General features: G+C 42.7%; 1 protein-coding gene across 1 annotated transcript in view; it reads left to right on the forward strand.

Annotated features, from left to right (window-relative positions):
- The window catches only part of TYR (tyrosinase), a 45,684-nt gene extending 37,758 nt beyond the window's left edge, over positions 1-7,926 (forward strand). Inside the window, exons 4-5 of the mRNA XM_042839847.1 lie at positions 1,835-2,016; positions 7,703-7,926. Of these exons, the coding sequence (XP_042695781.1) occupies positions 1,835-2,016; positions 7,703-7,926 (406 nt within the window). The remainder of the gene's footprint in view (positions 1-1,834; positions 2,017-7,702) is intronic.
- Positions 7,927-11,965: the final 4,039 nt, after the last annotated feature.

Below are 11,965 nucleotides of genomic sequence, written 5' to 3' on the forward strand. Positions count from 1 at the left end.
CTCCAAAGATGTAATGAGATTACAGACTTTCTGTTCAAAAATTCTCAATATAACTGCAGCTGAAGACTTGATATCACTGTTCAAATTTGTCTATCTGAAAACTTCAGCTGAATATTGTTATTCTGAGAGTTTTTCTAGACAGAGCTGATGAAATTTAACTGGAAAGCTACAAATGAAGATTCTAATCAATCTGCATTGTTAAAGGTTGACAAGGTGGATGAACATAGTGGTGCTTTCATCTACTAAATCTTTTGATCTTAATAAAGAACCAAATTTCTGGCCCAAGCTCTGTTTTCATGATGAAGAGAGAGCATTAATTTTGGTGAGATAAACATAGCGTTTCTCAACATTTCTGCCCAGTGACAGGAGGTAAAATTCTACCTGCAGAGTTCTCACATGCTACACAGAGATTGCACTCAGGTTCTATGTTTTCAAGACAACTTGAGCCCCTGTACAGTCAATTACAAGATGGGAGGAAAGTCTGTGTCCTCCAAGTAGTGGTTAGCCATGGGGAATAGTAAGAGTAGAAATAGACAGAGAAAATGATAGTAATTATGACAACTATATACATGTATATATTTATATATATGAATGTATATAACAAGTGATGCACAAGCAATTTCTCACCATCCTCCTACTGATGCACAGCTAGTCCTCTGAGCAGTGTAAGAGCAAGATGAACTCTTACCCCCTTCAAAACTCCTCCCTTATGATACCATGTGGTCTGGAATACCCCTTTGGCCAGTTTAAGTCAGCTGTCCTGATTCTGTTCCCTTCCAGCTCCTTGTGCCCTTCACTGAGAATGGCCTTGGTTCTGCACAACACTGCTTAGCAGCATCTATAAACATTGGCGCGTTATTAATACTGAATTTTTCCTAGAACCAAAACATAACATCATACCAGACACTCTGAGAAAAACAATTCCATTCCAGATGACACTAAGAGGATCTGAGGATTGAAACAAGGTGAAGAATTAAGAAGACAAAGCTCAGGCAGAAAAGGAGATCTGAGAATGTTTTGGAGGGCTGTTGATTTTGCTTTCCAAATATATCCAGCAGTTCACTTGAAAATGCCAACATAAACTGTTCTGCCCCCATAGTGCAGTATGTGAGCTTTCTCCCTCCCTTTTAAAATATTCAGAACTGTATTAGGAGGTAGATGAACAGATGAACCAGTGGCAGAGATAAAAGGAAAAGCGCAGCTGAGGTCAGAGGTGCTGATAACACCCACAGCTGGAGAAAGCTTCTTTCCTGACTACTTATCTACTTTATCAAGCTTTTGGTTTCATATTGCCTATCCTTTCTTCCTAAGATATTTGTGGTGTTACATCAGCCTCTTTGTGGTTTTACATCAGCCATGGTATATCCATACCTTAATGCAGGAGTGAAAGCCTCTAGTTACAGCAGAGGAAAAATAAGGGAAGGGTCATGGGACATAGCAGCATGGGACAAAACCACCCAAAAATAGCCTTAAACATGAGTGACAAGGAAGGATTGAGGTCTTTAATCCTGCTTTCTATATCTCACAATCTTGCAAATTACTGAGCAAAAAACTTCAGTCAGGTCATAGTGACACAGTTTTGCATTTGTGGAATTTAAAAGCCGCTCTGTAGCCCTGAAGTCTTTTGCTTTTCACATGCTTGCACAAGAACTCAGTACTGAAGAAGCTAACCCCAAACTACTTGGAAAGTATAATATATACGAACTCAAGTAATTGAATTCTACTTTGTCTCTAGAGTTCAAGAGGAAAAAGGACCAGCTTCTTTTCTTTTTATCTTCAAGAGGAAAATTTCTGCCAGGCTCCTCCATTAATAGACACACTTTTTCTTTTAAAGCATTTTTGAGCAATGGTTAAGAAGACACAGACCCATGCTAGAAGTTTACCCAGCAGCCAATGCACCCATTGGGCACAATCGAGAAAATTATATGGTTCCCTTCATCCCTCTCTACAGAAATGGAGAATTTTTTATACCATCAAGGGAGCTGGGGTATGACTATGAGTATCTGCAAGAACCAGGTAACTCTGCAATTTTAAGTAAATATCAAATTTGTTGTTTAACTCATGGAATACGTCTGCAGAATGACAATATGTTTCAATACTGCCTATGTATATGTAATACAGATATAAATCCTTCTATTTCATATTGTTTCATATTTTAGTTACAATCTGTACCTGCATGTTTTCACATTTCTCGTCTGGTCATACACAGAGCCAACCTGACTCTATTAGAAAAGTCCCAGTCAAAAAGGAATCACTGACATCAGTCGTATCTATCCTAGCCTCATTATGATCAGAATGTGGTCCGAAGGATCAGATTATGAACAGAACAGGGGAGAAAAATTGATGGATTTTGAATCTGCTGTTTGCCCAGCTCAGCTTATATTGTGTAACACAAAATGGCCTGGGTTGAAAAGGACCACAATGATCATCTAGATTCAACTCCCCTGCTATGTTCGCCAAGCACCAGATCAGGCTGCCCAGAGCCACATCCAGCCTGACCTTCCAGGAACTGATCCCCTTTCTCTCCCATTCCCTACTGCATGAGGAGGATCCACAGGGCAGCGGTGGACACTCAGCAGCTCCAGTGGGATTTTCAGGTTCTGGATGTCCACTGGTTTAACAGCGGACAGAACCAGAGCTCTCCTGGCTTACAAAAGTAATAAAATTGATCTCTTAAAGGCTCAGAGAAAAATTCGTCTCAGTACCAAAGGCCAACGCAGTGTTTATGCAGCACTTTAAACAGCAATCTATTGGCACTGTGCTTGTCGTGTGGTCATTTATACAGAGCACAACAGAATCATTCATAATGTTAATTTCACTTACTCAGATGGATTTTGCTGTCATTGATAATATTTATGACTTCCATTTCTACTCAGAAGTGGTTTTGACTTGGGTGTCTTGGCCACTCTCAAGTATATAGAGGGGGAAGAGACCTTTGGGGAACCTCCAGTAGAGCAGGTCATGCGCTTAGGGCACGAGATTTTGTGGTTTTTAGTCTCCTTATTGTTTAATGAAAGAGCTACATTCTGCTAAAGATATAAAATTACTTAGTATCCAAGAGATAATATCCACTCATGCTGTGGGATGCACTAATCTTTGCAACACATTGGCCACAGGACAAATAGGTCACTACACATGTTTGGTTTTCCTGTTTTAGGCAGAACAATTTCTCTTAATTTAAAAGGCAATTAAGGGTAAGAAGTCCAATAATTATATAGCAAAAGCGCCAGGGACATTTTAACAGTGCTAGTGTTCCACTTTTTTTCTTGTTGTCTTTATCAAAGCACTATCAGTTATCACACTCTGTATAATAATACATGATGATAACTATCAGTTATCATCTCTGTATTTCAATACAGTTTGCTTACTAGTGGAGATGTACAGTTTTGCATACTGTGTTAAACTGTGACATCATTAATTTATTTTGTTTATTCAATTCTCAAGTAAAATCTAGCTCATGATTTACAATCATCCAGCAAATGCATTTTTGGCTATTTTATAACTACGGAATCTTCTCTCCTAGATTATTGTTAAGGTCTTCTATTAATATACTACTAAGACGAAAGTCGTTATTTCCCGTAATACTCTGTAACAAAATTTGGCCAACTCTATTTATTCAGAAAGAAAACAATCTAATACGTGTTTCGTATATAGTCTCAAAGTTATTACGTATTTTTGTCTGATTATAAGCATTTCTATGCTTTTGTTCATGCCACCATAATTTAATTCCTGACCATCAAGACTATAAATATATATATATATACAAATGAAAACCACTAGTTTCTGAAAACCACATTATTCCTAGAATCGTACATCTGAAAACGTGCCACGTACTGTGACAGCCAGAAATATTGAGTTCTGCATGGGTATTGCACAAAGAAGCAAATTGTAAATTATTTACCACTTAGCAATTCATTTCTGTTGCCTTCTGATCTCTTGCCTTTTCCCAGGGGAGCACTTTCCTTAGAAAATGAAATTCTTATTAAATTTGGTCTCTGTTTCTAATACAGAAGCAAGGAAAGCAGCTTCCTAATTATTTTGAAAGATCAACACAAAGAGTGAAATTCAAACTCATTTGGAAAGCCCAGATAATCCCCAGACGTTGCTCAACCCCTTATTAATCTCACTGAGAAGATGAGAGCTAAAGCTATTTCTCATCTGAAGGAAGGCACTAGTTACAAGTGGAAAATGGCCCAGAATCTCAAAATACAGAGATGGATTTTCTTAGTATTTCAACGTTTACACCCGGATTGTTCTCTAGAGAGGAATGACAGGTTCTGGTTAAGAGACATAAAAGTGAACAGGAATTTCTTAGAGGAAGTGAAGTGAGAAAGCCTGCTGGCTCCCTCAAAATCTCTTGTATACTCAAGGATGTACGGAAAGTGTATGGCTTGGAAGCCAGGAGTTACTAGACAGACAGGAAAAAAATACAAAGGAAAAAAGATTATTAGCAATGAAAATCTGTGTAGTCAGTAAAAGGTAGCAGATCCTCAAAATGAGGAGAAAGAGGAAAAAAACAGAGGAATGGGAACAGGGCAGAGTAAGCTGATTTCAGTAAAAGCTGAAGCAAACACCCAACTTTGCTTGACATGAGTACCATGAGCTGCAAAACTACCACAGCTGGCATGGCTTACTGGAAATGAGCACTCGTTACTATCCACAAAAAAGATTTGGAAGAATAAGAATTTTCCCATCAGAAAGAGCAAACTGAAGTGATATTGCTGCTATTAGTCATTAATGGAAGTCTAGATATCATGCATCAGCACAACTTCCCTTCCTCTGGCTTTGTCATGAACATAAAGGATAGCTGTAACTGATGTTCATGGCACTTTCCTGGGATGATTATCTTTTAACTTCAAACAGCAACACAAAAGGAACAGAATTGGCATTGGCTAATATCTCTCATTGCTTTTGTCTCCCCCCTACTCCTACTCCCCTGACACTTTTCCCAGGTAGTTGTCAGCAAATACAGCACTTTTGGGTCTTTCACAGTTAGAGAGATTAAAGCTTTATGGAAATGGACTCCCTGAAATGCCATTTTGCAGGATTTCTGCTGGGCAGCCAGGACAGTCCTACATTTATGGTTGTGTCACATTCACAGGTTACAGATTGCAGGGTGACTCCATACTCTGACACTCAAGAGTTAACATGACAACTTTATGATAAAGAACCCAAGCATCTTATGTGCAGCAAAAGTAGTAGGAAAAGGTAGTGGATGTCAAGAAGTGGCTGTTGGCTTTGAGCTAGTTACAGAAACTGTGCAGACTGCGGCTGAATGCTGGAGGAAGGCATGTTTAACTGACTATTGGTATTTAAGAAAATAATTAGTTTCTCCTGGTATGAGAAGTGACATCTCTTCATCTCAAAGTCATGCTGTGTGTTACCAGGGAGAAGGTAGCTTAGGTACCTTGTGGGAGAGAAAGACTGTTGTTTCTGTTTCACAAAGATGATCAGAGGGCCGGGACACCTCCCCTGCAAAGACAGGCTTAGGCTTGTTCAGCCTGGAGAAAAGAAGGCTGCGGGGTGACCTCATTGCAGCTTTCCAGTACTTAAAGGGAGACTACAAACAGGAGGGGAATCAACTATTTGAAAGGGTAGATAACAGCAGGACAAGGGGAAATGGTTTTAAGTTGAAGGAGGGGAGATTTAGGTTGGATGTCAGGGGGAAGTTCTTCACTATGAGAGTGGTGAGGTGCTGGAACAGCTGCACAGAGAGGTTGTGAATGCCCTGTTTATCCCTGGAGGTGTTCAAGGCCAGTTTGGATGGCGCTCTGGGCAGCCTGGTCTAGTATTGAATGCAGAAGTTGGTGGCCCTGCACGTGGCAGGGGTTTGGAACTTCATGATCCTTGAGGTCCCTTCCAACCCTGGCCATTCTATGTTCTGTTGAAAGACAACATACAGGTATAGGAAGCCACACAGAAATCTATATCACAGACAATTTCAGATAGGTGGGGAATCTTGTGATATTTTCCTTTTTTCCTTATCACAAAAAACATATCTGTTATGTATCAAGCTTCTTCTGTGATATGCATCCTCCAGTATGAATACCCAAATTATTTCTAATTTGGTCTTGTTTGCAATATGAACATAAAAGAGTTGTATTAAAAAGCACTGGGATTATGGAGTAAAGCAGACAGTTAGGAACTATCAGAATTGAAGTCGTGCTTTTAAAGTGAAAACACCCTCCAGCCCTGTATGTATGCATTACACACCACTTTCTCCCTAGTTCCCCACCTCACTCACAACCTAGCCAGAATTTGCTAAAAGCAGATTCCCAAACCTTTTTGCTGTTGGTTGTCTTGTTCTCAGTTAGAGAAGTATGTAGCCTAATGTAAGATTAACTGCACACTCTTAAAATGTTATCTTGAAAATGTGTTCTTTAAAAATTTGTTGCCAGTCACCATAGCAGCTGTGTTCTACAGAAAATACTGATTTGTATTCACAATATGGAGGATTCTGTGAATGGCATTGTCCCTCCTTGTTGGACAGAGCAGAATTGAGGGATTAAAAAGAAACTGTATGTCATACACAGAGGTTTGTGGAGTTCATTCTGAACCATCAATAACTTTTCTTTTCTAAAAAAATTCTTCGTGTTATATAGCATGCATATATGTCTAATGGGGTCAGAAGTCTGAACATGCATGCTCTTACAAATCCAACCTCAGAATACGAAGTGGGATTCAAAGAAAAGTACGGACTTGAGAAGTAACACCAGAAGTGTTCCCCAAAGTGAAGCTGAGTTGAAAGGAAACCAACTGTGTTCTGCCTAAACTCAGCCTGAATTGAAATATATCTAAGAATTTGATTGAGGCATCAAATGCTGAGTATAGTTCAGCATTAATAGTTCTAGAAACTAAAATATTTTCATAGCAGTTACTAAACATCATGTGTTCAAAAGCACCAAGAAGATACATGGGATTACTTCTATGGGCACCAGTGAAACTGGAAGATGGTAGAAAAATATAATGTCTGGAGGTGTACCAGAATTACTGTAGGATGAGTATCACTTCATGAAGGACTGTGATAGGTTTAATCTGTTCTTAAACTCCTCCTTGTACTCAGCCTCAGTTACCGTTACCAACAGGATGCTGACCTAGCAGGACCTTTGCCCATGCTGTATGAGATCTGACAAACCCTTGAGAAGGGTCTGCTGCGATAGGACAAGGAGAAATGGTTTCTAAACTAAACTAAACTAAAAGAGGAGAGATTTAAACTGAATATAAGACAATAGTTTTTTACAATATGGGTTTTGAGGCACTGGAACATGTTGCCCTGAGAGGTGGTGGATGTCCCATGCCTGGAGACACCCAAGGTCAGGCTGGATGGGGCTCTGAGCACCGGATGGAGCTGTAGGTGTCCCTGTTCATTGCAGGGGAGTTGGACTAGGTGGCCTTTAAGACGATCTTTGAACTCAAACTATTCAGTGATTCAACAGTTCTTGCTTTCTATTCTTACAGTTTTCACAAAACCATAAATAGCACTGGAAATAGTAAACTCAATTGCTGTCAATTTCAACACAAAAATGGGGAAACTTTAGGGACTGGTAGAATTTGCTTAGAATTGTTTGTAACTTTCAGACGATTTTCTTCACTTTAATAATCATTTTTTGTTCTGAACCTTCGAATATTATCTGTTACACAATCTGTATACACTGGAACTGCATTGCATCATTAAAAGGACCTCTGTTTTTCTCCTTTCTAGCACTTGGTTCTTTCCAGGACTTCTTAATCCCCTACCTCGAGCAAGCCCGTCAGATCTGGCCCTGGCTGGTCGGCGCAGCTGTGATCGGAGGCATAGTGACTGCTGTGCTCTCTGGGCTCATCCTGGCCTGCAGAAAGAAAAGAGCAGGAACTTCTCCAGAAATACAACCCTTACTCACAGAAAGTGAGGATTACAACAATATGTCTTATCAATCCCATTTCTGAAGACCTCCAGTATCTCAGTGATGTTTCTAAGGTGCTAGTCAAGCATGCAGTGTTTATGTTTACAATGACCTTGTTGAGCTGTGCTATATAAGCTGGCTGGGCTGTCCTACTCCTTGTGCCTCTTGTAACATCCAGTGTTATAGTACCTTATCAGCTCCAGTACTCCAAGATCTCTCGTATTCAACATGTTACCATGCCACCCAAGGAACAGAGTGTATTTCCAATGCTTGATTAAACAATGCTCCTGTTAATCCGACTGGCTTCTGTGTTGCTTACTAAAATGTGTAACTCTCTGATCTTTTTTACTCTGTTATACCCATAGGCTCCAATCCCACAGCCCAATTCATGTGAAGAAATTCACGGGGCACACATAGGTGTAGGGATTTAGTGACAGGAACTCGATTGCAAGATCAGTGCTACATTCACCCTGGTGTTCAGAGCCCTTTAGTTTTAGTGAGAGAAATGTGTTGTCTCTGAGCAGAGTGAATGATCCATGGACACATTTTTCTTTCAGGGTATAAAGATTTTCCCTCCAGCTACAGTAATGCACTGTTTGTCCATGATGGAATGCCATCAACAGCAGCAAGTGGGCTCTAAGGAGCCACTTCTCACTTGTCTCAAACGTTCCAGTTATTCTTCTGCTAAACCATTTTCCATTTGTTTGGGGTGCAGAGGGTTTTTTTCAGAGATGAAACCTAGCCTCACTATGTACACCTCTCTTCAGTTTGACTTAGGGATGCTCAGCTTATGGCTGACTTATGATTTCTCAATAGGCACAAACTTCATACAGACAATCCATACATGGCGAAACAAGGTATGTAACTACATGACAAGTTTTAAACTAAAATAAATATTAGTTTTCAGAGATGGTGACTCCAACTGACTTTAGTTCCAAAGCTTTTCTCAAGCAAAATGTAAGTCACGCAGTAATCTCTGAGATTTGGCACTGATAGCTAGACATGTTCTGATTCCCATGTGATGCCATCCATCCCTACCTGATCTTGTGTGGGTTTCCCACAAGCTGTAGCTCTCCCAGCATTGCTCCAGCATGTCTCCATCCCACGGGCCCACCTTTCAGGCAGTGCTCCAGTAGTTTGCAGATGACACCAAGTTGGCTGGAAGTGTCAAGCTGCCTGGGGGTAGCGAGGCCCTACAGAGGGATCTGGACAGGCTAGATAGCTGGACTGAAGCCAATGGGATGAGGTTCAACAAGACCAAATGCCAGGTCCTGCACTTTGGCCACAACAACCCCAGGCAACACTACAGGCCTGGGGCAGAGTGACTGGTAGACTGCGTAGAGGAAATGGACCTGGGGGTATTGATTGATGCTCAGCTGAACATGAGCCCACAGTGTGCCCAGGTGGCCAAGAGGGCCAATGGCATCCTGGCTTGCATCAGGAACAGTGCTGCCAGCAGGAGCAGGGCAGTGATTGTCCCCCTGTACTCAGCTCTGGTGAGGCCGCACCTCGAGTTCTGTGTCAGTTTTGGGCCCCTCACTACAAGAAAGACATTGAGGCCCTGGAGCAGGTTCAAAGAAGGGCAACAGAGCTGGTGGAGGGGTCTGGAACACAGGCCATATGAGGAGCGGCTGAAGGAGCTGGGAATGTTCAGCCTGGAGAAGAGGAGGCTCAGGGGAGACCTCATTGCTCTCTATAACTTCCTGAAGGGAGGTTGCAGTGAGCTGGGGGTCGGCCTCTTCTCTCGTGTAGCTGGTGATAGAACTAGAGGGAATGGCTTTAAGCTGTGCCAGGGGAGATTTAGGCTGGATGTTAGGAAATACTGCTTTTCTGAAAGAGTGGTCAGGCACTAGAAGGGGCTGCCCAGGGAGGTGGTGGAGTCACCAACCCTAGAGGTGCTCAAGGAATGTTTGGGCGTTGTGTTGAGGAACATGGTGTAGTGAGAACTATTGGTGATATGTGGATGGTTGGACTGGATGATTTTGTAGGTCTTTTCCAACCTTGGTGATACTGTGATTCTGTATCCATGGGCTGTGTCATCTCCAGGCCTCATCCACTGCTGCACTGTGGGCTCCTCCATGGCTGCACACACAGACCTGCTCCCTGTGGTGCCCATGGGTTACAGGGAACAGCTGCTCAGAGTAAACATTATATTTATACGGATCACTAAGGAAATCAGGAAAAGGAAAGGCTCATAATTTTTCTCAAAGAGACAATACAAGCAGAACCAGCAAATGCATTTATGAATCAGAAGATTTTATTCTGAGAAAGCAGGTGGTGTAGATATTCACTTGTCCAGAGCTGTGGGGAGTTTCCATCTGTCTGTGAAGCCATGGTGAGTTACAGTCTGGGTCTGTGTTACCTTGTCCTTAGGTTCATGCCTTCACAGATGGCTGCAAAAACCTCAGTCAGAGTGGCTGAAGAGGCTGTGGGCAGAAGGGGCCTGTGGCTTTCAAAAACAAGAAAATCTGAACCAAGATAAGGAGCAGTAACCCTCCATTCCCATGGGTAGCCCTTACCTCAGTCCGAGAATATCAATTCTATGTCTCCCGGCAGCCAGAGGACACGTGTTCTAACATAGGCTACCACCAGCTGGCTGCTTACTGTAACACGGGCACTGCTGCTATTTTGATTACTTAGCTTTATATGAATGCCATGTAAAGTGGAACACCTCTGTAGCTGAATGGCTAAGAACAAGAAGGTTTCATGCTTTGGCAATGTTCTCCTCAGGGTCTCCAGCCTTCAAAGACACAGAAAGAGAGAGCACAACCCATTCCATGACAACCACACATGCTTCCTAAACCCAGAGTCCAGCCCTATATTTCCCTCCCTCTCTGTGCTTCCTGTCTTCTTATCACAGCATTTCACCATCCACCAAAACTCCAATGACCTGGGCTGGCAAACAACTGAAGCTGTTTCTATGATCACACTATGCTGGCCATGACACCAATGCATGAGTGATGAAGGGAACTGCCACACATCTGCCTGTTCTGACAAGACCACGGCACCACTGTGACAGTTGCCAGCAGCTCATGCCCAAAGTCCAGCCAGGCTGGTAATATTTTGATTACATACCATTGTACTGATGTCTCTGTGGGAAGTGGAACATATCTCCAGCTGAGCAGCAAAAAACAAGAGGTTCCTTGGTCTGGTCACAGAATCACAGAATCACAGAAATCACAGAATCACAGAATCGCAGAACAGCCAGGGTTGGAAGGGACCTCAAGGATCATGAATTTTCAACCCCACTGCCACATGCAGGGCCACCAACCTCTACATTCAATACTAGACCAGGCTGCCTAGGGCCCCATCCAGTCTGGCCTAGAACACCTCCAGGGACGAGGCATCCGCAACCTCTCCAGGCAGCCAGCACCTCACCACTCTCATAGTAAAGAATTTCCCCCTGACATCCAACCTAAGTCTTCCCTTCTTCAGCTTAAAACCATTTCCCCTTGTCCTGCTGTTATCTACCCTTTCAAAGTGTTGACTCCTCTCCTGTTTGTAGGCTTTAGGTATTGAAATGCTGGCTTCAACAGATGAAGAGAAAGCTGAGGTGCTGAATGAGTTCTTCACCTCAGTCTTCACTGGTGGCCAGGATTCTAGTCTTTTTCACGTCCCTGAGCCCTGCATCCCCAAACCTCTATGTGGGGACCAAGGAGGTAAATCCCTCCCCACTGTAAGGGCAGAGCAAGTCCGAGAGTGCCTCCTTAGACTGAATGAATACAAGTCTATGGGGCCGGATGGTGTGCATCCCAGAGTCCTGAAGGAGCTGGCTGAGGTGGTTGCCGAGCCGCTCTCCATCATATTTGAGAAGTCGTGGCTGTCAGGTGAGGTCCCGGATGACTGGAGGAAGGGTCACGTCACTCCCATATACAAGAAGGGGAGCAGGGAGGACCCTGGGAACTACAGGCCAGTGAGTCTCACCTCCATGCCTGGGAAGATCATGGAACAGATCCTCCTGGACAACATGCTCGATCACATAAAGAATGAGAATGTGATCTGAGACAGCCAGCATGGCTTCACCAAAGGAAGGTCGTGCCAAACTAATCTTGTGGCCTTCTATGATGGAGTGACGGCATTGG

The sequence above is a fragment of the Centrocercus urophasianus genome, unplaced genomic scaffold (genome assembly GCF_019232065.1).
Source record: "Centrocercus urophasianus isolate 14NV4802_14NV808 unplaced genomic scaffold, USGS_Curo_1.0 seq_1, whole genome shotgun sequence".
Lineage (NCBI taxonomy): Eukaryota > Metazoa > Chordata > Aves > Galliformes > Phasianidae > Centrocercus > Centrocercus urophasianus.